The sequence below is a fragment of the Lygodium microphyllum genome, unplaced genomic scaffold (assembly GCF_053477565.2).
Source record: "Lygodium microphyllum isolate KBCC unplaced genomic scaffold, Lygodium_microphyllum_v1.1.10 scaffold_46, whole genome shotgun sequence".
NCBI classification, from domain to species: Eukaryota; Viridiplantae; Streptophyta; class Polypodiopsida; order Schizaeales; family Lygodiaceae; genus Lygodium; species Lygodium microphyllum.
In genome coordinates, this window is record NW_028229529.1 from 192,041 (window position 1) to 219,141 (window position 27,101).

At 40.1% G+C, this 27,101-nt stretch overlaps 1 protein-coding gene and 1 pseudogene across 1 annotated transcript in view; both read right to left on the reverse strand.

The window, feature by feature from the left end:
• Positions 1-1,273: 1,273 nt before the first annotated feature.
• LOC148008916 (peroxiredoxin-2E-1, chloroplastic-like) lies at positions 1,274-6,368 on the reverse strand (annotated as a pseudogene).
• A 14,555-nt stretch (positions 6,369-20,923) lies between these two features.
• The window catches only part of LOC148008917 (calcineurin B-like protein 1), a 57,011-nt gene continuing 50,833 nt past the window's right edge, over positions 20,924-27,101 (reverse strand). Inside the window, exons 7-9 of the mRNA XM_087673913.1 lie at positions 21,902-21,982; positions 21,449-21,561; positions 20,924-21,356 (exon numbers count right to left, since the gene is read on the reverse strand). Of these exons, the coding sequence (XP_087530039.1) occupies positions 21,296-21,356; positions 21,449-21,561; positions 21,902-21,982 (255 nt within the window). The 3' untranslated portion in view covers positions 20,924-21,295. The remainder of the gene's footprint in view (positions 21,357-21,448; positions 21,562-21,901; positions 21,983-27,101) is intronic.

Here is a 27,101-nt window from a genome sequence, read left to right on the forward strand (position 1 = left end):
CCCTACACATATTGTGTAGGAGAGAAGAAGAGAAATCAAGAAGATCAAAGGATTCAACTTCGGAGTTGTGCAAGTGCTCACCGGTTGTATACTATGCAAGGATCTATGTAAGTTCAAGCTCGCCAACCCTCAAGTTGTGCAAGTGCTGTGGAAGCTCTACTGAAATCAAACTTCAAGAGGAGATCCCTACACATATTGTGTAGGAGAGAAGGAGAGACTCAAGAAGGATCAAAAGGTGCCAACTTCCAAGTTATGCAAGTGTTAGCCCGTTGTATACCGTGCAAGGAACCATGATCTTATTCCCAAGATCTACAAGTTAAGAACTGGTTTATGTGTAACGGAGGAGCTTGCTCCTTGTCAATAATATAACTTCACAAGGGGGGGAACTGGCCCATCTTCCAGTCCCTAGTGTGTTGTCAATCTCTCTATCTCTCTCTCTTTCTCTCTACATCTTTCTTTTCTCTCATCTGTTCTCTCTCTGCACTAGCATAATATTCACCATATATCTTTTAAGTATATAAGAAGGTCGAGCGTGTATCTCGGATCTTATGACAGTGATATCAGAGCAGGTCTCTTTTGTTGAGAAACATGGATCTAGAGCTATGCTAGCTATGGCGGACGAAGGTTATAAACATAAAACATGATTGAGATAAAGAATTATAACTCAAGTGAATTAGGTTCCAAGATAGATTAACTTGGACTTATAAACACAATCTTGAGTGACATAGAATGAAAGTACTTCTTGCATTGAAATGAGTGTCAACAAGTACATGCTTTTATAGCTTTTGGATAGTACCATTGTACTCATTGTGGATATGGGATTTCAGACCTCTTCCTAGAGCTTCTAGAGCATACATCTTCGTCATATCTCCTAGCCTCTTCAAGGCATAGATTCAGCCTTTATGGGCAAGCATCATTTGCTATTCTCAACACCCCCCTCAAATGATGAGTCTCTACCCTTGCTGGCTTTTGCCCCCCTACATGCAGACATGGACCAAGAGGCTAGCTCTTTGGTAGCCTAATCAAGTTAGGGCTTGAAACTTTATATTCTTGGTAAGGGTTTTAAATCCACTTTGGGAAATTACATCCACTAAGGAAAATTCCTTGCCAATAGCAGCAGTAGTCTACTATAAAGATTGTGCTAGAAAAAGTGTGTATGATTTTAGAGTTTTGGGTATTAGCTATACCAGCATTACATGTGAACTCAGCATGGAAAAAGAACCTACACTCAGCTTCCCTGAGGAAATTATTGAGCATGAACATGTCCAAATAGTCAAAGTGCTTTGAGGATGTCTTCTACCCCACCGGTGGTGAAGGATCCACCTTCCTCCAAGTGCAAAACCTTCACAATCCCATCCTCTGCGAGCAGCGAGTACCAACTTGACTGCGCACCAAGCCCCATAGGCTTGTCACTCAAATCCAGGGTCGCTCCCATGGCTTTGGTGAAGCCAAGGTTTCTGTCTTTGACAACAATAGAACCTTGTCACCCACCCCAATGCTTTCCCCCCATGCTCGCATGACAAAGGCATCATTGATTGAAATACATGCGATGGTTTCTACACCCTTGCCACGAAGTTCTTTAGCCTTCTCCACGTACCCAGGCAAGTGCTTCTAGGAGCAAGTGGGTGTGAAGGCTCCGAGCACAGCAAAGAAGATAGCCTTCTAGCCCTTGGTGAGGTCGCTAACGGACCTGGCCATCCTTGCCGAGGTAGGCGAGCGTGGCCTCTGGTAGCTTCTATCCGACAGAGATGGGAGCGGCAGCTATCAAGACGGAAGTAGAGGCTATGGGGGCAAGGCCCTGTCGGCCGATGGCGGCAATGCTCCCGGGAGAATTGATGGACTGCATGTGCATGCTCAACAACCCTGAGTTGTAGAGAAAGGAAGAGGACGCAAAGTCGAAGAACTTGGATCTAGTAAGCATGCAGGGCAAGCTTGTGAAAGAAGACCTCTGGAACAACACTGATGGTGATGCCAGAGGAGATGCCATAGCCTTGGCCATCATCATGCTTGCTTGCCCTCTCCTCAATTTCCGTTCTGTTTCTTCTTCTGCTCTTCTTCTTCTTCTTCTTAAGACAATGAGGCCTAAGGTGTGGATATGGCAAAGAGCCTCAGGTAGGTTCAACTCCTACTATCCATTCATAATAAAAAATAGGGCTAAATAAGGATTATACTCTAATGTAGCTATTCATAGCTCACCATGGCTCTGATACAATGTTGAGAAACAGGATTGAGAGCTATGCAAGCTATGGCAGATGGAGGTTATAAACATTAAACATGATTGAGATAAAGAATTATAACTCAAGTGAATTAGGTTCCAAGATAGATTAACTTGGACTCATAAACACAATCTTGAGTGACACAGAATGAAAGTACTTATTGCATTGAAATGAGTGTCAACAAGTATATGCTTTTATAGCTTTTGGATAGTACCATTATACTCACTGTGTATATGGGATTTTGGACATCTCTTCCTAGAGCTTCTTGAGCATACATCTTTGTCACATCTCCTAGCCTCTTCAAGGCATAGATTCAGCCTTTATGGGCAAGCATCATTTGCTATTCTCAACATCTTTGCTTTTCTCAAATTAAAGGTGATCCTTGCAAGAAGAAGGTAAAGATGGCAATTGATGAAGTGCCTACAAGTGAGCAATTACATGCTCAATTGATAGAGTATCGTAGCTTGTTGGAGATTCCCGAAGTACATCAATTGATTGACAACTTAAGGGCAAGGGAAGAAGCTACTTATGAAGGATTGGATGCTCCAAAAGATGGTGATACTGGAGGAAACACCATTGCACCAATTGACGGTGAAGGTGCAAAGCATCCAATTGCTAAGAAGCTTCCTAGAAGGAAGAAGGACTCTCGAGTCAAGAAGAGTAAAAATACCTCACCTCGAGTGAGGTGGATAATTACTCGAGTTCCTCCTCCTCCTCATCATCTTCTAGTTCCTACTCTCTTGGTTCTAAGTCTCGTGCAATCCGCAAACGGACAAAGAGGGACCATAAGAGGAGAAAGCTTAAGAAGACTAAGACTTTCAATTCTAGGGATAAGGACATAAATTTTGACTCTTACTCCAATAAGAGAGATCTTGCTTAGGCGTTAGCCTTTGTCAGGTAATTTGAAGTTGCTTTTTCTAATGGTAATTTTCAGAAAAGCCCAAGCTCAGGCATGTTTTGGAGGGAAGGAGACCTACAACTTGGAAAAAGTTCAAGAAGAAATTTTATTCTCAGTACTTGCCTCCTAATTTTGAGAATGATGTCAAGAAGGAGTGGGATTGGCTAGGCTAGAAAGAGCATGAGAAGGACACTAGTTATGTGGACAAGTTTTGATCTACTCTTCTCATGAAGAGAAGAAAAGGAAGCTTGAAGCTAGCCTACTCCCTCATTTACACAGAACCATGAAGGTGTATCTACATGAAACCTTATCTTGCATGATGGAGTCTGCCATCATAGCTGAAAGTTTGCATACACCTGGTACATCTCAAAATTTGGAGATGAGTTCTTATAGAGCTAGGCAAGATCATCTCTATGATCAACCAAGAGATAGGACTAATAAAAGAAGACCTACCTCTACCCATGACCAATATTCAAAGTTAGAGGGTAATAAGAAGAAGTGCACCTATGTATCAACCAAGAGACAAGACTAATCGAAGAAGACCTACCTCTACCCATGACCAATATTCAAATTTAGAGGGTAATAAGAAGAATCGCAAGTATCTCTCACCCTTTGAGATACAAAAGTGCAAAGAGGAAGGAAGGTGCTTTCTTTGTGGTGAGTTAGGGCATATGCAGCCTGATTGTCCTCACAAAGGGAAGGAAGAAAATGTGATTAAAGATCCTCCTCTACCATCCTCAAATTCTATTCCAAATGTGCAAGCTAACAATCATTCAAATGAGAAGAAGAGACAACTCTTAAAGGGTTGGGGGACACTCAACAATCAACGAGTTTTGATACTCTTTGATCCAAGGTCCACAAATAATTTTTTGTCATTAGATACTGCTGAAAGGCTACAAATTCTACTGGATCGATTGGGAACACCAATTGGATCAGGTTCGCCGGCATTTGAAGGACTTACAACCAATTCTACTCCTATCCAGGGGAAGTTGAATCTTAGAATTGGGGATTACCGTGACTAGGAATCTTTTCTACTTGCAACCGTTGGTAACTGTGATGTTATCTTAGGTATGCCTTGGCATTACAAGATTAGATCTCTTCCCGATTTGTTAAGAAGACCCTTGCATTTCAATTCAAGGGCCGAAACATAGTATGCATTGCTGATGCTGGGCATTGGCCCGTGCCGATGGTTAGTCATGTTAGCATTTCTAAATAAATGAATAAAGTTATTTCTATGTACATGATTTTTGTGAGAGAGTCAAAATAAGATAATGATTCAAGGGCACTTGATGCCTCTAATGAACACACAATACCAACTAATGCTTCTAAGTCTCTGACTTTAAAAGAACCCCTCCCTTTAATTGATCAAGCTAGACATGATTTTGTTAAACAATATGAAGATTGTTTTGGTGATTCACTCCCTAAAGAGTTACCTCCTAAGCACCCAGAAGATCACACAATTGATCTTATTCCAAGCAGTTCACCACCTAACCAACTTCTTTACTGAGCAAGTGCAAGTCAACAAGAGGAGATCCTAAAACAAGTAAATGAATTGTTGGAAAAAGGGTTAGTTCAACCTAGCTCTTCACCATACTGCTCTCCAATCTTACTTGTTCAAAAGAAAGACGGTTCTTTCTGTATGTGCATAGACTATAGATCTTTGAATAAGATCACAATCAAGAATCGTTTTCCTATCCCAAGGATAGATGATACCTTGGATAAGTTGCAAGGGGCTAGTATCTTTAGTCGCATTGATCTCAAGAGTGGCTATCACCAAATATGGATAGCACCTGAAGATGTTCATAAGACAGCTTTTCGTGCAATGTGAGGAATATGAGTTCTTAGTCATGCCATTTGGTTTGACTAATACACCTACCACATTCAATCGAATGATGGAGAGAATTTTCAAGCCTCACTCAAAGGTCATAGGTGTCTTCTTTGATGACATTCTAATATTTTAACGGTTTGAAGAAGAGCATAGAAAACATCTATCTATTGTTTTTCAAGAGCTTCGTAAGCATAGACTACATGTCAATGCTAAGAAGAGTGAATTTTTCCTTTCAAAAATTCATTACTTGGGCCATATCATCTCTCACAATCTGGTGAGAATGGATCCTAAGAATATTCAAGCCATTGTTGAATGGCCTACACTTAGTTCTGTACATGAAGTTAGAAGTTTCTTGGGCCTATGTTCATACTACAAGAGATTCATATGAGGTTTTGTATATGTTGCATCTCCTCTACATGACCTTACTAAGAAGCGAATGCCTTTTCATTGGGGATCAAGGCAACTACAAGCCTTTGAAAGAATTAAGTTTCTTGTGACTCAAGAACCAGTTCTCATAGTTCTCAATCTTCAGAAACCTTTTGAATTTTAGTGCAATGCTTCTGGGGATTGCATTAGATCTGTGCTTAACCAAGAGCATCATGCAGTAGCATTTGAGAGCCAACACCTCAAGGATCAAGAGCTGCATGCTCTAGTATATAAGAAAGAGCTTATGGCGGTGGTACATGCTCTTCAAGTATGGAAACACTATTTACTTGGTGCAGATTTTGTTATTAAAACAAATCACCAAAGTCTAAGATACTTCCTCACTCAGAAGAAGCTCTCAAAGAAATAGATGTGTTGGAAAAATTTCTTATCTATGTTTCACTTTCAAATCCTTCACACATTTGGAACTAAGAATGTGGTAGTAGATGCTCTATCATGGCAACCTCGAGTGAATGCAATCACAAATGTTTACCATAACGAGCTCATGGATTTATCCAAAATGTATGCAACTGATTCTGACTTCTCAACCATATGGGATCAGCTTAACTCAGGTCAGTCGATTACACCTTACTTGATTCGAGATGATTATTTGTATCAACATCAAGCAATTTGTGTAGCATTACCATTGCAACACAAGATAATGGATGAAGCACATGCATCTCCATATGCTGGACATAGGGGTATTTTGCCCACTACTCAAACATTGGAAATATTTTTCTTTTGGCCCACTCTTAGAGCTGACATTGAAATATATGTCCACGAGTGTAAGATATGCCAAAATGTAAAGTATGACAGGCATAAACCACCTGGTCTACTGAAGCCATTACCTATTCCCAATGAGCCTTGGGAAAGTATAGCCATGGACTTTATCATAAAGCTTCCTCGCACACAAGCAGGCAACGATGCAATCTGGACTATCATTGATAGATTCAGTAAGCAAGCACACTTTATACCTGTGTGAAAGACAATCAAAACCGATCATATTGCTAAGCTATTCATTGCTCATATTTTCAAGCATCATGGCATGCCTAGTCCATTATAAGTGATCAAGATCCCCGCATGGCCAACCTCTTTTGGCAAGCTCTCTTCGAGAACCTTGGGACTCGGTTAACGTTTTCATCCTCAAACGGATGGGCATAGTGAAAGTGCTAATTCTACTGTTCTTGAATTGAAATCCTATGTCTGTGATAATCAAAAAACTTGGGGAAAGTATTTGCCTTTAGTAGAGTTTGCATACAATAACACAGTGCACTCTAGTACTAGTAAGGCACCCTTTGAGATCATCTATGGTAAGCCTCTTTTTTCACCCATTCTTCTTACGAAGGATAAGATCTTTGCAGCATATGAGTTTGTTAGAGACATTGATATAGCTTTCACTCAAATAAAAGTTGCTATCCAAAAAGGACACAAGAGAAGCATAAACGCAAAGCTGATAAGCAATGTCGTAAGTTAGATCTCAAGTTGGGATAGTATGTTCTTCTTAAGTTTGAGAAGGCTCTCTTGAAGAAGCAGAAAGGTCAAAAGGGTAAAGTGGTTAAGCTTTCTAATCGCTATTGTGGCCCTTTTATGATCACAGATAAGATAAACAATGTGACTTTTTGTTTGGATCTACCAAGTCATTGGAACATTCATAATGCTTTCCATATAAGTTTGCTATCTCCCTATATTGGAAAACCTCCAATGGAACCAATCAAGGAAGATTTACCTGACATAGAAGAAACAGAAGAGTTTCTTATACCTGAAAGAATTTTACACCATCAGGACAATACTCTAAGGTCAAGTAAGGTATAACAAAAGTATCTGGTTAAGTTTAAGAATTATCCCCCATTGGACGCTCAGTTTATAACTAAGAGAAAACTACAAGACTTTCTTGATCTTCTTAAGGACTATGTATCCCCTCTATAGTTGAGGCCAACTGTTTAGAAGCCTGAGGGATGTTACTAAATTAATTGCTTATTACACATTCTATATTTAGTAAATTTATGTCAATAAATTAATGACTCACTTTTCTTTAAGTGTTGACGATGATCTAGCATGGCCATGAGACCATTTAGATACTAGTATTCCTAGTGCATCACTTAATGGGGTGATCAGAGCATTGTGATGGGGATATCTAGTACAATCAATACAAGTTATGAAGGGGGAAGGAAGTGTCTACCAAGTGTAAGAGTGTACACAAGAACCAAGGAGTTACACATAAATGAAGATGGATTGAGTTCTAAGAAGAGGAAGTGCATTAGCATTGTGTATATGTATTTATGTGTGCATCCAGGGATGCATGGGAACGTTTATTTGTGTGGAGCATTGCATTCATTTGGGATCATCCTCTCCCTTAAAAGTCAAGGTTTAAGGTCTTTTCTCTCTTAATGAATTAGAAGAGAAGTAATTCTTTCACTAAGAAAAATGAGAGAGGTAATTCTCTAATTAAGACAGATGAGAGACATTATCCTCTGGAAGTGAGGAGAGAAGTTATTTTCTCTTTCCAAGGTCTAAGATGACACAAGTGTTTGTGTGGAAGTCTATCTTAAGGTTGAGGCCCAAGGAAATCTAATGAACTCTCCTTATCTATAACTCAAGGTGGTTGCATGGACCATAAGTTAAGAATAGAGTTTAAAATTTTACTTTTCTTAAAATAGACATGGTGAATCCATTTTTAAAATATCTCGTGATAGAAAGTTAATCTCTAAAAAGGCCCTAAAGGGTTATCAGAAACGGTGAGATCTACAACTTTTGTGTTGGACGTTTTTTCATCTGATCAACGCACAGAGAGATATACCAAAATTGGTGTTGTGCAGAGTAGGTCTTGCAATAGCCACATCTTGCAAGAAGCCATGGAACCTAAAGGAGAAGGTCAATAGTTAGTTCTTGATTATATGTGGATGCCCTAAACTAGGTCCCTTACACATTTTATACCCTCGTCAATGTGACTAGGTATCTAACCCCTAGTTCTGTACATCCCACTCATTACACCAATGCCTTTGTCACAAGGTAACAATCAACCTTTCTTTGTTTGAGTGCTAATGTCCTACCCTTCAAGTGCTTCATTCTTCTCTCTAGTACTAGGACCTAGGCAAAAGATGTAAAGAATCATGTGTTATCAATGAAGATATGCATTTTAATACCCAATGTCATACAAATCAACTATGGCATCCAGGGATATTAGCAGTTTTGTAATTAGTTATAAACATAACAATGAAAATATAGAGATATCTACATTGACACAAAGTGCAAATTAAATTTGAAAGCATCACAATGAACATCATGTTTACACATAAGAAAATGAAAAGAAAAATACAAAAAGATAATGGTATACAAAGAAAATCCATTATATTGAATAGTTTGAGATCTAACAATACATTGTGTGAATACTTCCATATTATACCACAGTAGTTACAAGGATAGCATCCAAATGGTATGTAGATCCAAATAAAGGCTTTCAATTGACATTTTAGATTATCTATGACTTGATAATCACGCAAAAAGAGCAACCATTGGATCGAATATAGTATCTCATTTGACTCACTACATTGTATGACTAGATGAATAATATGCCACATCAATTGCATGGATGGAACCCAAATGGCATGGATATCCAGATAAACACATTAGACTGACACTTCAAATGATATGTGACCCTTAACTTCCATAGACGAGTCTATCCAAAGAAAGGAAGTACTCACCACAACAAAGTAGATTATCTTTGCAAGAGTTATGTGCTTCAATGTAACCTTGTACTATACCTACATATTGTCAAAACATACCATTTAAACCAAAAATAACAAATCAATCATGGAATGTTTGGCAACAACAAAGGGTAAATTTACTTACAATTAGATTTTTAGAATAGAAAATGGAATGTATGCTCTATTATCCAAAGTTGATTGCTTCAAGAAGGATCCATTCCAAAGTTAAGATCATTAGTCAAATACCTCATTTCATTTAGTTAAAACTTATTGAACTAAATGATAGATATGAGACAACAGAGACTGAGTTCATAATCAAAACATCAACTCCGAGTCTAAATTAACTAAAGAATCAACAAGATGGTGACATGAAGGAGAGAAGTTTGCTCTTATCATAAAAAACAGTAAAACCGACCATAATAAAAATACTATTTAGCCTAAGTATTGAAAGGGAGCGACGGATCGAAGGTTGGACTCAAGAGCTATGGCGGGAGATCAAGAGCAAGAAAGGGAGAGACTAGAAATGGGAACTCCAACATTCACAATGTGTGACCAAGCCTTCCTTTATTCAAACTGTCACTAAAAGAATAAAGAATAAAGTGACGGTGACGGGGGCCTGCCACCTGCAGTGTGCAGTGGCGGTGACTGTCAGTGTAGTAATACACAGGCGGCTAGGCGGAGGCGCCTTTACCCCCAACAACCTCCCACTTAAAGGCAAATCTGCCCTAGTGAGAAGTGAAAAGAAAAAGAAGAAGACAGTACAACGTGTACACATGTACAACAGGATGAGGAAAGACGTCATCTCATCCCACGCCCATCAACCTCCTGAGGAAGGCAAAGCGCTCTGTAGAGAGGATTTTCGTGAGCAGATCTGCAAGATTCTGGTCAGTCGAGATCTTGACAAGATCAATAGACTTGTCCTCAATGACCCCACGTATGAAGTGATACCTCACCTCAATGTGTTTCGTCTTTGCATGGAAGACCGAGTTCTTGGCTAATTGAATAGCACTCATAGAATCCGAATGCAGTGTAGGGATAGCATCAATACCAAGGTCAACAACCAAACGACCCAACCAAATGGCCTCCTTGCAAGCCTCAGTGGCTGCAACATACTCGGCCTATGTAGTAGAAAGGACCATGCATTTTTGTACCCTAGACATCCAAGAAACAGCACCTCCAGCATATGTGAATATGTAGCCGAAAGTGGACTTCCTACTATCTGCATGTCCTGCATAATCAGATTCAGTGTACCCCACGACTCCTGTATCCTGGCTGCCATAGCATATGCACATATTTGCAGTGCCCTTCAAGTACCTCATGATACCCATCACGGCATCCCAATGCTTCTTGCCAGGTGTAGCCATATAGCGTGCCACAATACCAACTGCAAAGGCAATATCTAGACAAGTGGCTATCATGGCATACATAAGAATTCCCACTGCGGATGCATAGGGAATCTTGGCCATCTCGGCCCTCTGCTCATCTGTCTGCGAACAATCAGCCTGTGATACCTTCACATAAGAAGGCAATGGACAGCCAATAGGCTTTACGTCATGCATGCGGAAGCACTCAAGGACTTTATGAATATACTTCCTCTGTGACAAGTAGAGGAGTCCCTGATGCATGTCATGTCTAATGCGCATACCAAGTATGTGAGCGGCATGTCCCAGATCTTTCATCTCAAAGCTCTTCTTGAGCTGATCCTTAAGAGTATCTAGCTCATCATGAGCTTTCCCTGCTATCAACATATCATCCACATAGAGTACCAAAATCAATAAAGAACCATCACGGGATTTCTTCGTGTAAAGACACAAATCCATAGCACTCCTGTTATAGCCCTATGACTGCATAAAGGCATCAAATTTATGATACCACTCCCTAGGTGCCTGTTTCAAGCCATAAAGACTTTTCTTCAATTTGCACACTAGGTGCTCCCTGCCAGGTTCTGCAAAGCCCTTAGGCTGCTCCATATAAATCTCATCATGCAAGTCCCCATGTAAGAAAGCCGTCTTGACATCCATCTGGTATAAATCCAAGTCAAGCTGAGAAACCAAAGCCAAGACTAAGCGCAGGGTGGTCATCTTAACCACAGGAGAAAAGATCTCATCAAAGTCCACACCATGCTCCTGCTTAAAACCCTTTGCTACCAATCTAGCCTTGTATGCCGGCTTGGGATGTCCAGGGGTAGTTTTCAGCTTGTACACCCACTTGCATGGCAAAGACTTCTTGACCGTAGGCAAGGAAAGCGAATCCCAAGTCTCATTGTTATGCAAGGAGTCTATCTCAGACTGCATAGCCCTCTCCCTGGAGTGACTGTCACCCCTGCGCATAGCCTCATCATAGGTGAAAGGCTCTCCTGCATCTCTAACCAAGACATAATGCATCGAGGGCTAAAATCTATCAGGTGGGTGCATGTCTCTAGTAGATCGTCTCATGGTAGGCTCTGATGCCTGCCTAACTGCCTGTCCAACACCTTGACCATGAGCATCTGTTGTAGCTGTAGACTGTCCAACTGGCTGTGCAGGAGCTCTCGGCTCCTCCTGAAATATGACCTATGCATTTTGTTTTCATGGAAGACTACATCATGATTGCTGATGACTTTCCGTGCCTGCGGATCCCAGAGACGGTAACCCATCTCGCCTGCATTCCCATAACCAAGGAAAATGCATTTGACACTCTTGGGATCCAGCTTACTTCTCTTGTCCCTTGGCACATGGCAAAATGCCTCACATCCAAAGACACGGAGATGCGCATAAGAGGGAGGTTTTCCAGTCCATACCTCCTCTACAACCTCAAAATCCAAACCACTAGAGGGTGATCTGTTTATGACATGCACAACTGTACTAACTGCCTCAGCCCAAAAGCTTTGTGGTAGGCCTACATGGGTAAGCATATTGCGTACACACTCCTGGATGGTTCTATTCATCCGCTCAGCCAAACCATTCTAGGGAGGGTGTAGGGGGCAGTCAACTGACGCTTAATACCCCTCTCGTCACATAACTGCTCAAAAGCATGTGAGACATACTCACCCCCATTATCTGTCCTTAGGCATTTTAGCCTATACCTAGACTGGTTCTCAACCAATGCAAGCCATCTCTGAAACACAGCCAAGACATTAGATTTCATCTTAATGGGATAAGCCCAAAATTTTCATGAAAAATCATCTATGAACATAACAAAATACTTTGCACTACCCATAGACTGACAAGGCATGGGCCCATAGATATCCGAATGTACCAATGCCAAGGGCTCACTCATGTGTGGCCTACCAGACTTCTTATACGTGGACCTAGTCTGCCTGCCATAAAGACAATGCTCACATGAATCAAAACATGCATAATCAAGGGGCGGTAAGTACTGCACACCAGAAAGCATTTTCATTCCCTTCAAAGACATATGGCCCAAACGGGCATGCCAAAGAGATACATGTGGGATAGAACCCATAGACAAAACATGATCAAGGGAAGAAGCTGATACAATCAAGGGGTAGAGACTACCAGCCTTGGCACCTCTCGCAATCACAAGTCTACCACGAGTGATCTTCCATGCAGAGTCTCCAAAACATACATGATATCCTGCATCATCAAGCTGTCCAGCTGACATAAGACTGCGTGTCAAAGCATGCACATGACGTACATCCTGCATAACAAAACTACTGCCAACCCAGAAGGAAACTGTAGCCTAACATCACCAATGCCCACAATATCAAGAGAGTTGTCATCACCCAAGTGCACAGAATCCGAAATAGTACGGTATGAATGAAACCACTCTCGACAAGGTGTCACATGAAAGGATGCACCTGAGTCCAAGAGCCAACATTGTGCATACATAGAGTAACACTGGACTTTGCAAGTACTATGTTGCAATCAGAAGACTTGTCCTGCACTTTGTCTTTTCCCTTATATTTGCGCCTTTCATTGCGCAATTCATGGCATTGTGGCCTAATATGGCCCTTTTTCCCACAATGGTGACAAGTAACATCTGCATTCCTACCACGGGATTTGCTTCATGACTTCCCACGAGACTTGGACCGAGATTTCTAAGAATCCTGTCCACGGCCACTACCACTGCCATGCTTTCCATATCCATCATTCCTGCCTCTACTTGTCATAGCATGAGACACACAAGAGGCATCCAAATTCTTACGATTAACCTCTTCCTGCAAAAGAGCACTCTCAACATCAGATAATTTCAAGGTAGCAGTAGAGGCACATAATGCAGTGCGGAATACATCCCATGACTCATTAAGAGTACCAAGAAAGAAAAGAGGAGTGACATCCTCTACAAAAGTGATGTCCTGCAAAGTCATGTTCTTGAGTATAGCATGGAACTAGCTCAAGTGAGCAGACATAGTCACATTCTCCTTCATGCGCATATCCATATGATGCTTCAGCCAATACATCTGACTCGCTGGACTTTTCTTGTCATAGAGATTTTTTATCTTTTCCCACAGCTGCCATGCACTCTGTTCTTCCTCAAAGACATTATAGTAAACATGTTCTGTGAGAGACAATACAATAGTGGACTTGCATAACTCATCAAGCTCAAGCCATTCCTCATCTGGCATAGTTGCAGGCGAATGTCCGCTTAACCTCAAATGTTTGATCTGCGATTTCTGCACCAACACCTGTCAAAGCTGGCTCTTCCAATAAGAGTAATTTGTACCATCAAGCTTAGTGATGTTAAAAATATCATGATCAATGGACAAACTCGCCATAATGCAGGCTGGAAGACTGTAGACAGTTCAAAACTGCTTGCTGTTTACTGCACAAAATGACCAAAAAATCACCAAAATCGAGGAAAAATAGCAAAGAAAGTGAAACCAAAGCTACTGCCCACCAAGTACTAGTGAAAGCACATCATTTTAGAGTGTTTCAGCATGAAAAATCCATGTCAGTCCATACATATATGCTTGTTGTAATAAATTTCAGATTTCAGCAAAAGAGAGCTAACAGTGCCAAAATCGGATCCCAAGGCAATCAGAAACTATCAAGACCAAAGCCGGCATCATGCAGGCATAGCATAAGCATATGACGGTTGATAAGCATGAATCCAACACCCAAGTATGTCATACAAACATCTCCCAGTGAGTAGGCATATTCCCTAGGCAACGGGGAAAAGTATTCCTGCCACTACCAAAACTTGACACAAGTAGGTGTCAGTTCATAAAGATACGGATCCAAAACTGAGACCTAGCTCATAAGCATACAGTGAACCAAGACATATGATGTATCATCCCAAAAGGTAAGAAGTCCCAAAGTCTCAAGTGTCTGTAAACTGCTCAATAGCATGTAACGGATCAATGCATAAAAGTACCACCTGCTCAATGTCTGATAAGCATTCAAGAATGCTCCCACTGGCACAAAAGTCGTATGTACGAGCTCAAGAGCTCAAGCCAAGGCAAGACACGGTGCCAATGACATAAGTCCAAGACAATACATCAATAGTACATCCCGAACATGTAGGCGGTGGAGCATCTGTATATAGCATCCATAAGCATGTAAGACATCAAGTACATACCAAGATACAACTCTGGCAAGCCAATAAATAGCTCAACTAAGCTCCAAGAATCCAAGGTCAAGCCAAGACCGAGCTCTAGTAGCAATAGGCTCCAAACAATGTAACTAGCATGTAGTAATGGCATAGGCTAAGCATGTCAAGACCGGTCAGACATAAGCAACATACATGCCATAAGTACATCCAAGACGGAGCATCCAAATGCTTTGCAAAGCGATCTCAAGCTCAACCAATGATCCCGAATCAAAACCAAGCTCTATGTCGATCCCCAAGTGTCAATACATCATCATATATGCCCGAAACATAGCCCGAAAAGCATAGGTATAAGTATATATAAGTATAGCCCGAAAAGCTTCGGAGGGGTCCAGTTAAAGCCAAGGAAGGCCTTAAACAAGCTCCAGCAAGTCTTGTTCAAAGGCAAGTGAGATATGAAGCAAGGGAGCCCTAAAGGTAAACCCTGAAGAAAGTGATCAAATACCTGTGATGTAATGCCCTAAAGGTGCCCAACAATGCCGGGAAGGTGCTCGGGAAGCCGGGGAGTGACGAGAGCTCAAAGGAGTCGGATATAGCTGCCGGGAAGGAGACCCAATGCAAGTAGGGAGTCGATGGGATGTTGAGAATGCCACGAACCAAGCTCAAGAGTCGGAAAGCAAAGCTCTGATACCAATTGAAAGGGAGCGATGGATCGAAGGTTGGACTCGAGAGCTATGGTGGGAGAGCAAGAGCAAGAAAGGGAGAGACTAGAAATGGGAACTCCAACAGTCACAATGTGTGACCGGGCCTTCCCTTATTCAAACTGTCACTAAAAGAATAAAGAATAGAGTAACGGTGACGGGCGCCCGCCACCTGCAGTGTGCAGTGGTGGTGACTGTCAGTGTAGTAATACATGAGCAGCTAGGCGGAGGCGCCTTTACCCCCAACATAGCTCCCTTGCAACATTGTATTCCACCTACACATTGTATTAGTCAAATTAATTAGTAAAAATCCTAAAAAGTTCATCAAACCTTAAAGTTATTGCATTATGAAGTGAAAACTTACATATAGAAAGATCTACAAGAAAAGGTGGATGTTTTGCTCAAATTTTGATTGCTCCAAGAAGAACAAAAGCAAGAGGTAAGACCAATGCTTAAAATGCTCATTTCTCTCAAAATCCTCATTTCTCTCAAGCCCTATTGAAAAAATAGTGAAAAAAAAGAAATCAAAGAGAGGGGTGAACAACTTCGTTGTGCCCAAAATCTACTACTGGAAGCAGAAGAAATTGAAGAGGTAAGAGAATTTATCAAAACCATAATTTCTCTCAATATAAAGCTCCAATGCAAATGAAATTTTACTAGAATATAGAAGAGAGGGAAAGGAGTTTGCTACACAATTTTTAAGTCTAATTGAGTGAGTAGGAGGGAAAAAAAAAACAAAACTAAAAAACAACCAAAAAATGAGGAGAGATTGTATGAGGATAGAGATACTCAAATTGTGTGCAAGCACTATTCATATTTCCTTTTTTAATATGTCACTAGTGCATTTTTAAAGTCAAAAACCTAATATTTGGATAGAGATTATTCACCTCCATAGATATCAAAATCTTGCCTTCCTATTGGATAATCCAAAAGGACCACCTCTTAAACTATAATATTTTTAACGACCCAATTTTTAGTCTATTTTTAAGAAAATATATTTACACTTATCCTGTAAAATAAGAAGTTGTGTTTTTTCCCATATAATAGAAAATGTCTTCCTGCAGATTCGGGTCATTTTTCGTCTATACTAGTGCCTAACCAGACTCAATTCTGAACCGAGTAAGTAGTACTCGTTAATTCTTTATCGAAATAGAGTATTAATACGTATTGATTTTATTGAAATGGTGATGAATCAATAGATATATTAAAATAAATTGCCAGCTTAATTCTAGATTTTTTGTTACACTTGACTGAGAGGTCTTTGTCAAATTCTCTATCGGTGAACTGACTCTTCTATTTAAAAGATTATGCTGCATCCCAAACAAATCCAGCCTTCCTTGAGCTATAACCAATGGTTTCCGTTTGTTTTTTATATTTATAATTGTTATACAATCAATGGTTTCCATCTGTTTTTTATATTTATAACTGTTTGTATCATTCCTTAGTAAGTGGAGCTACAAATTTTCCAATGGTCTACCTCATCCAAATGAATGACAAGTAGATAGCAAGTTTTGAAGGTCAACTAAGCATGGCTATATAAAATGCTTCTTTTGAGTTCTCTATCTTTGAAGTCATTATATCACTAAATACCTTCAAGTGTTCATATTCTATGTAGAATTTACCCTCCAAGGTTGAAATAATCTCCTTGCTTTTGCTCCACCAACATAGATGTTATTTGGGACATTCTTTGCATGTCATTTCCAATCTATGGATTTCCACCATATACATCTATTTCATTCAAAATGTGTTCTACATCCGTGAAGCCCTATTAATCATACTATTAGCAAAACCAACATGCAAATGGAGGAGCTTATCTATATTACACATCCCAACATGCAAGATGCACAAGTGAAAGGTTGTAAGGTCCATTAGCAAAAAGGGGTTCAAATTGTGATCGGCTTCGTCTTTCTGATGGTGCTAACCTATGAGGAATCTTAATAAAATCATACAAAAGTCATTACTTCACCCACTTAAATTCATTGCTTTGTGGGGACAGAAAACTCTCTCAACCTTGGATAATGGGCAACAAAACTTAGCATATGATTCTTGTTCATGAGTGCCAATGCATTTAATTGTCTTTAGGTCTCTTGCAGAGTGCCAAGTGGCACTGCATTTTCCCAACTCATCTATAAAAATCTTCTCGCCTTCCCATTTTATTCAATCATTTCTTTATAATCAATTAATGAAAAAACTCAACTCAATGCCTCATACTTTTCTTTAGGAAACTACACAGTAGTGAGTTGCCAATTGTCTTCTTCTATAAGAATATAGTAACAAGATGACTATTCTTTTAAATGTCCCTTGTAGCAATATAATGGAGAATAATCGTGAAAAAATCATATTGGCTTGGACAAGTTACATCTTTTGAAGGTGGGAGGAGGTACTTGCAATTGCTTTGTATGTAAAGCATCCCTTACAATTAGCTATATCTCCATCTAACCATTACTATAAATTCCTACTTTATGGCATGCATATACATTATCATGCTTTAGGATTGGCTCTTATATCTCCTAAAAGTATATTTGTAATTATTCTCTTAACACTCTTCGTCATTGAGTCAAGGATGGCAATGAGCAGCTTTAGGATTGGCTCTTATATTCTAAAAGCATATTTGTAATTACTCTATTAACACTCTTCTTCACTGAGTCAAAGACGGCGATGAGCAGCTCTTTTTGACTAAATGGCTTTGAGCAATTGTTGTACTTAGTAACAATTGTTGGAAATCATAAGTATTTGTCTTCTTCTGCAAGAATATAGTAACAAGATAATTATCCTTTTAAATGTCCCTTGTAGTAATATAAGTGAGAATAATCGTGAAAAAATCATATTGGCTTGGACAAGTTACATCTTTTGAAGGTGGGAGGAGGTACTTGCAATCGCTTTGTATGTAAAGCATCCCTTACAATCAACTATATCCCCATCTAACCATTCTTATAAATTCCTACTTCATGGAATGCATATACATTTGCTTTAGGATTGGCTCTTATATCTCCTAAAAGTATATTTGTAATTATTCTCCTAACACTCATCTTCATTGAGTCAAGGATGGCAATGAGCAACTCTTTTTTACTAAATTCCTTTTATGGAAGTTTCAAACTTGTATCACTTCTTGAAGATTTCAATATCTAGCCAAAGAGCACAAAGGTTGGAAATCAAAAGCAATTGTTGTACTCAGTAAACAAAGTTCAAGGATTTCCTCTTGTTGCCATGAGATTCGTAAATCCTTTTTTTCATGTTTCAACTCTACATGGAGAGTTTACTAATAATGACAACAAACGTTCCTTTGATCCCTCATTCCAGCCATTATGCTATTCAAAGAAGAGTATGATTATTGATAATAGCTCTATAATTATTTCTTGTTCAAGACTTTTTTTTGTAGCTTGTGTTAAGCATTGGGATTGCTCATGTACTTGGCCCCCTGATGCTTCTATTATAAGCAACAATAGTAAGAGTGCAATCCAAATGCTCCATCACTTATGAACTCTACAAGAAATAAAATACTTTGGGATGGTGAGGGCATTAGCATGTTCTTGCCCTTTGGGTATATATTGAGTAATCACACCACAATGCTACTAATTTTCATCCATATCACCTAAGTGAATGTTTTTCTTCTTGGGACATCTTTCTCCTTCCCTCAAACTATGTTAGAGAATCATAGTCTTTAGGAAAGATGATGCATGCACAACCACCTTCTAAGTAATCCATCAAGAAATGAAGGTTCAAATATTTGAATTGAGTTTACCATAGCTGTTAGGATGAAGAATTATAGCTCTAGGGAGGGAGAAGAGGTTCTAGGTTTTCATTTGTAATTAGAGGGGGCATCAAGAGTGGGGGCGAGGGTGGGGGTGGGGGAAACAAACTTTCTTTTCAAAAAGATATGGTAAAAGCTTGATTAGTTACATCTTATACGTGATCATGAATTTTTCCAAATCATATTTCTAATAAAAGGGAGCCTTAACAAGATGGAATGTGGCACAATGTAGCTTTTCAATAGACTTGGGAAAACTAATTTTGGAGTCCTAAATATGAAAATTCATTTTTTCACGAAACCCATTTTGCTACTTTCATATATCCCTGATGAATAGTGAAATGCCCCCCTAATTTTGTTGGCTATCATAGTTCAAGACCTTGATTGATGTGCCTATGGGGCCATAAAGCAAAGATCATGACTTCAAGACCTAGATTAACATGTGCCATGCAATATAGAGTTTGCCAACATATCCCCATTGGTCCCCATAAAAGTAGGGCCCATACTATCTATATTACCAACCAATCAACAACAAGGCGTCCTTATTTCACTTGGACGATTCAAGATTTAATTGCAAGTAGAGCCCAAAAAGCAACTCATTGTGACTACAAAGTATACATATACTGAAGTTGGTAATAGTCTAGCTAAGGATCTTAAAGTTGCCATAGCATGAAATGAGGATGCCAAATGCCAGTATGGTGCCCTTATTTTGCTTGGCTGACTCAATTTCAACTTATATTTTCAATAGCAAGACACAGGGATTTATGGAAGTTCATGAAAACACAACACATATCCTTAGTGGAAATTATATTGAAATTTGAGAGGAAAGAAGTGAAGCGCATATTAATTTTGTGCCTTTCTAGATTTTAAGAAACGGGGTGGGGGGGGGGGAACGGAATAGGTTATGAAGGGGTTGGTTGCGTGACCTTTTCTTCTTTTTTTTTAACATTTAGTGTTATGGTGCTGCCTTACACGCTGAACTCCTCTCGGGCCAAACCACAGTAACAAAAGAGCTATACTCGAGCATGGTATGAGCATGAGGGATTGCATTCTATCTTCAACTCCACAACTTTTAGGGATGTACGGGCTTCAAGAGTAGCTTAATTAAATATTTTGTAATCATAATTAATCGGGCAGCTTCTCGTTCTTCCTTTTCTTTCGTTACAACATTAAAACTACTATGAATTTAAGCTGATATGCCGTAACGCCATTAAGAATATTTATCACTATCAAATTACTGTTTTAGTAGAAAATGTTTGGGAAACCGGAATTTTTAACAGTAGAGAACCATTATCTGAGACATTATAGCATGTGTTAGTTTGGCAGGTAAGGCACCCATCTTGTTAAACAACTTGCAAGTGGGAGTGGTATCAGATGATTAAGTTTTGTATGCGTGTTGTATGTATAAGTAGGATATCAGTCGGTGGTATTGGTAGTGGTCTGCAGAAGTAGATATCAGTCACTTGTGGTGTTGGTAGTAGTTATGGTGGTTGCGAGGGTGAGGGTGAGAGAGGCAGCAGCAGTAGCACTGGTAGCACTTAGAGCGTGATTATTGTAGTGGGTGGTAGTAGACAAGCTTTTATAGCTTGAATTATAACATCTCAAGTTGAAGTATCTTATGTAGTTGCTCACACGTTGGGAGCAGCGTTCTCGCTGACTAGATCAACACAGGGTTTGTACCCTGTATGGGAAGCGTTAGTGAAGTGGACTCCCAAACTACTAGATGCCTCTCATGGAATTACGCTGAATGGACCAGCTTCGCCTCAAATGTGTGAGTGCAATCATAGGTGTCATAACCCTTGAGCTCAACCTTGAGATGACAAGAAGATGTAGACTGCCACCTTATACCCATGAGGATTCAGAAAGGGAGACATCCTTAGCTACCCAATGAAAAGGACAGTGCCTTCTTTGCAAGTTATAAATGGAAATCAATTCGGATTCTGGTCTAACATAGTCTTATCTACAATAACAATTTTTACAGCAGTTGTTAGTTCTTCAGGCAAACAGCAACAACAAATCTCATCATCATCCGCATTGCCAAGTCTTCCAGAGATGCGCCACTGCAGGAAAGTCAACTTGTGGTCTAGCTTTTCATCTCATCTTGATGCTCGTCTTAAACGTGACCTTCGCTTCTTCTGGGTTCTTGCTTTTATGAGAGAGCTGTAAGTTCTGAGAAGAACTGTATCTTCCCCCAGTTCTGAAGTTCCTTTGATGTTGGCTTCAAGTTTATGGGCAGTTATTTCCCATAAGATGTAGCAACTCCTCAGTGTGAAATTTATGTTTGACTCTAACATGCATCTTCAACCTCGGAATTGAAAATAAAACTTGGAAATGATGTGGTGACATCCCTGCAGATGCAATTTTTAGAGAGAGAGAGAGAAAGAGGGGTTTTTGATGACGCCTACTTACCCTGCCAAAAATGACATTTCAAATTACTTACGTAAGGTAAGGAAGAGTCATATTCTTCATCAAGGAAGGATTCTTCAGCACAAAAGCTTTCCACTCCTCCTGGTCAATTTTCCCATCATTGTTTGTATCTGCCTCCGCAAACGTCTAGTTGACATGGTGAAAGAAGTTTAAACATTTCAATGACAGTTCCTAAGTGAAATGCTGATGCCTCCAAACAAACAAAGCATGCAATGTCTTAACATGGTAAATGTTCACCACTTGACTATAACCCACTCAACGTTCTGTTTTCTCACTTGTACAAACTTTATGCACTGTGCTGAGATCTGAAACACTCTGCAAATTGTCCTTTTTTTAAAGCTAGCTAACTTCCAAACCTTTCCACTCGAACAAAATTCAACTGCACCTGATAAAACAATGTGCTTCTCCACAACTGTAGTTCAATTTTGGCACGTCCTTAGTGCTCATCCACACACTAACTAATTACCTTATCTAGAATTACTTCAATCAGTTCATCAGATAGTTGCATCTCAGACTCTGATAGCAAGGCAATGAGCATCTTTTGGACCTACAAACAACCAGAGTAAAAAGGTGGGTTAAAGTCCTTTCCTCCCTCTCTCACAAAGAATATGTATTAATCAAAAGAGATACTGAAACACCATTCATGAAACAACTGTAGAGGAGGACACAACCATAACTTGACAAAGGCTAATGAGAACGCCATCCAACAAGCACAGGATGAATGATGCCTGCAGGTGATATTTGCATCCAAAAATTAAGACACAAGGATACTGCAGCAGCAATGGCAATGCTTGGGAATGGAATTTCCAAGTTCTAATGCTTGGAGAAGGCCGGTTCTTGCACCTATGCTAAACAGTGCACAACAATATCATGCCAAAAATAACCATTACCAACCACACCACTATACAAACACAACAGGTTGTCCATGCAAATCTAACCCAGGTTGAGCATATCTATGATACCAATTTCATATTCATCAAAATCACAATTCAACTCTCATTTCATCTATACCCTCAAGGTCATACATGCAACACACTGGTACCTTTTGTTTAGACTCATGCCTCACCATAAAAAGTTTCATATCCCTCTATCAAGATTTTTGAGAGGCAATCAGCCCTATGATGGGGCCCATATGATGCATGCAAGTATTGGTGGATCAAAAGATTTCCCCAATTACGGGCTGAACTTTCAAACCTTCATAGTCAAGGTCTAGAGGAACTCCTAAAGTAGGGCATTTATAATGGGAACACCAACCAAGGGATGTCCTTATCAAAAGCTCAAGGAGCCCCATTGATACATGAGCCTGCTCGCCATAGCCTCCTCTTGCTGGTAAGTATCAACCAGCTTGGCCAGCCCTTTCAGTACCTGTGTAACATCTGCGCTAAAGGCCATAACTGATGATGAAGTCTCACATGCTTGCCTTACTCTATGTGGCCAATCTATAGTCCAATGCCTACCACAGACTATGCATCTACATAAAACTATAGAAAAGGGATTGTTGGGATGTAAAGGTCCTTTATTCACCTCCGTGTATTGTACACATGTATTATTATATTGTGCATGTGAATACACCCTTACGTGCCCTAAGTATTAATACATTTTATTATGTGTACCAACACATTGTTGGTACGCCCAAATCATATCATACTCTCTCTGTCACTCTCACTCACCTGCACTCTTCTGCTGCTGAAGATCTTCATACTTCCTGATAGCTACTCACAACAACTGGTATCAGAGCACAGGTTGTGCACGCTTCCCGAGACCAGTAGGTAGGCTGCAGCTCAACAAGTCAGGCATGACCTGATGGGACCAGCAACAAGCACAGGCACACCAATTGGACTGCTCGATAGGCACACGCGACAAGCACACCAAACGGACTTCTCGACAAGTCGGGTGTGACCTAACCGGACCAGCTGATGGAGCTGATGGCTGACGACCAGCATGCAAGTCGACGGGTGGATAAGCAGCAGAAACAAGAGACATGGGTAGACAGGTCGCGACGCAAGTGGACTGCAAGCACACGCGGCAGACCAACGAGACGCAACGGGAAGGCGGGTCAACAGCCCCCCCCCCCCCCCCCCTTTTTAAATCAGAAATTCTTTCAATCTTTCTTATCCTCTTGCTCTGAGGGGGGTTTGTGCATGGAAGCACAGTTTTCAAATCTATGCAAATCTGCTTCGGGAAACTTGGGGCTTTTCCCAGATTTGATGTTTATGCTTGACAATGACATTGTGTCAGAAATTGCATACATCGTGCGTGTTGACCTTAGTTAAATTGGGGATTTTGCCAAATTTGTTGGAATTTTGCTCATCCGAGTAAAATTTCATGACATTGGACCTGAAAATTTTGGGGCTTTTCATGTAATGATGAAATTTTGCTCAGCTAGGACAGATTGGCTGACATTTACGCACTATTGGACCTGGAAACTTGGGACTTTGTGCAGATTTTGGTAAATTTCTGCAGTATTTACCCATGTGGTGACTGGTTTATGTAAAAACAGCAAAGGATTATTGCTGCTGGTTGGGTATGAACAGCAGTGTATTTGCTGGTTCAGCTTGCGCTCTTGTAGTTCAATGCATTTACTCTTGTGTTTGTGATAAAAATGGCTGCAATTTCTTCCAACTCTAACATTAAGAGTTTGATGGAAATCAAATAGTTTGATGGTTAAGGTTTTGACCTTTGGAAAAACCATATGCAAGGCATACTATTCCTAAAGGATTGTGAGGATACTTTGCAAGAAGATAAATCTGCACAAATATCTGATGCAGATTGGGCCAGAGTCAACAAAAAGGTTGTGGCTTATATAAAGATGGGTGTTCAATGACATTTTGACAGACATTAAGGGATTAGATACTCGTTATGCAATATGGGAGAAGTTGAAAACTACCTATGAGATCACTACACTTGTTAATCAAGTGCATTTAATGCGCAAGTTGGTGAATATGCGGTTGGATGAGTCCAAGCCTATAGCTGAGCACTAGAGTGCATTTACAGGTATTTTAAATCAACTCAAGGATGCTAATTTGGATTTTGATATAAGTTGAGGGGGATCTTTCTGATCATGACACTACCTAATTTCTAGGAGACCTTGGTAGTTTCTACTGAGTTCACATCTACTGAGTTTAAGTCTTTTTGTGACTTACATGGAATCAAGAGGGAGCTTACAGCTCCTTACAGCCCTTCTTTAAATTGGGTGGTTGAAAGATACAATAGGACTTTATGTGAAAGAGTGCAGTGCATGCTGTTCACTGCTAATCTCCCTCATGAATTTTGGGAAGAGGCACTTAAAACCGCGGCTCACATTTGCAACTGCTCTCCAAACAGGTCCTTAAGTAATGGCATCCCTGAGGAGGTTTGGTCCAGCAAATCGGCCTCATATGACCATTTACGGATATTCGGTTGTGATGCTTTTGTACATGTTAGAGAGGAGCTGAGAAGTAAACTTGACCCGAAATCCACCAAAGGCATGTTCATGGGCTATGGTGATGAGGGTGAATTTGTCTATAGAGTGTAGTTACCACAGCCCAAGAAAATTGTTCGCAACCGTAATGTTGTGTTTAATGAGGCAAAGTTATTGAAAAGTACTTTAGCCTCTAATGAAGACATGAAAAATGTCAAATTTCAGAATTTGCAGCCATCTATTACTTCAAATGATGAGCCTCATGATGCTATACCACAGGCTGAAATTGATGATCAGCCGGTTATTTTTGAGCCAAATGATGATGGACAGCAAATAAAAGCACAAGGAGGTCATGGACAGCAAGATAGACTTGCTGATTATGAAAACGCAGGTGCTAGAAATGAAAATGAAGGTGTTGTACAGCATGAACAGCATGCTAAAAATGGCTTACAGCAGCCAATAAATGCTGAAAATAACATACCTCCAGATGTAGACCCAATTCCTTAGAATGTAGATCATTGGGTACGCAAGTCTACACGCTTAAGAAGGCAGTCACATAGGTATGACCCCTCTTTGTACTATGTGATGCTTACAAATGAGGGTGAGCCTCTTACATATAAAGAGACCAAGTCATGCAACTTCAGCAACAGTAAGTGAGAGCTAGCTATGCAGGAAGAGATTAAATCTCTATAAGCTAATGATACTTGGGATCTAGTGTCGTTGCCCAAAGAAAGAAAGCCTCTTCCAAACAAATGGGTTTACAAAGTAAGGACACTTGATGGGAAACCCAAGTACACGGCAAGACTGGTTGCCAAAGGGTATGCACAGAAGAAAGGGATTGACTTTCAAGAGGTCTTCTCACATGTTGTGAAGATGACCACTCTACGTGTGCTTTTTTCTCTCACTATTGTATTGGATTTAGAGTTGTACCAAATGGATGTGAAAACAGCTTTTCTGCATGGTGACATTGATAAGGAGATCTATATGAAACAACCTGAGGACTTTGTAGTTCGTGGAAAAGAGCAGTTGGTGTATAAACTAAAACGCAACTTATATGGGCTGAAGCAAGCACCATGATAGTGGTACAAAAAGTTTGACACTTTTATACTCTCTGGATTTACACCCAGCCATGCAAATCATTGTTTATACATGAAAAAGGATATAGATGGCAACCCTATCATACTTGTTTTGTATGTGGATGATATGTTGCTAGCTGGGAAAAGAAAGACTAGCTTGGATGCTCACAAAGATCGGCCGAAATCAGCTTTCTCCATTAAAGATTTGGGGAATACAAAGCATATATTGGACATGAGGATTCGCCTCAAGGATAGAATGCAGAAATTGTTGTTCTTATCTCAAGAGAAATACATTGAAAAGGTACTGGACAGATTTAACATGGCTAAAGCTAAGCCTCTTGGGGGTGTCCTTACCTCCATATCTTAATCTTAGTAAAGCCAACAGCCCAAAAGATAACATGGAAGCCAATGCTATGAAGGAAGTCCCTAATGCATCAGCTTCTGGCTCTCTTATGTATGCTATAGTCACTACTCATCCACACATCGCTCATGCAATAGGAGTTGTCAGCAGGTTATGTTAAATCCTGGCAAACCACATTGGGAGGCTGTCAACTGTATTCTTTGATATCTAAAGGGTACACAAAGAAAGTGTACTTGCTATGGGCACGGTGCACTTAGACTACAGGGTTATTGTGATGTAGACATGGCAGGTGACTTGGACACTCGCAAGTCCACTAGCGGGTTGTAAAGAAAAATACCCTAACACAAAAACATAAACAGAAACCGTACGACAAAGCACAGACTGATAAAAAGAACACAGTTAGGGTTAGAGTTAGAGTAACTCAGAGACAATGAACACAGTGAATAAATTAAATGATATGACTACTAATAATACAATGCTCATGCAACAAACACACTATGCAGTGAATGAATATTGAACCTTGAACTCCTATATCTCTAGGATCAGGGCAGGGGTAATAAGCTGGAGAGTATGTCGTGCTCCGAACGGATCCTGAATCGCAGTAAGGCAGCCTCCGGATGTCGAACACCAGCAAACGCAGTAATGAGAAGATGGATCTGATGCAGACAGTAGTGAGAAGAGAGAAAGACTAAAAACGGAGCCTGCAATAGAGAAAAAAAACTAAAAACGCAAGCAGGACAGCCTGCAGGAGAGAGAAAGACTAAAAACGGAGTATGCAGGAGAGAGAAAGACTGAAAATGCAAGCAGGACAGCCTGCAAGAGAAAGAAA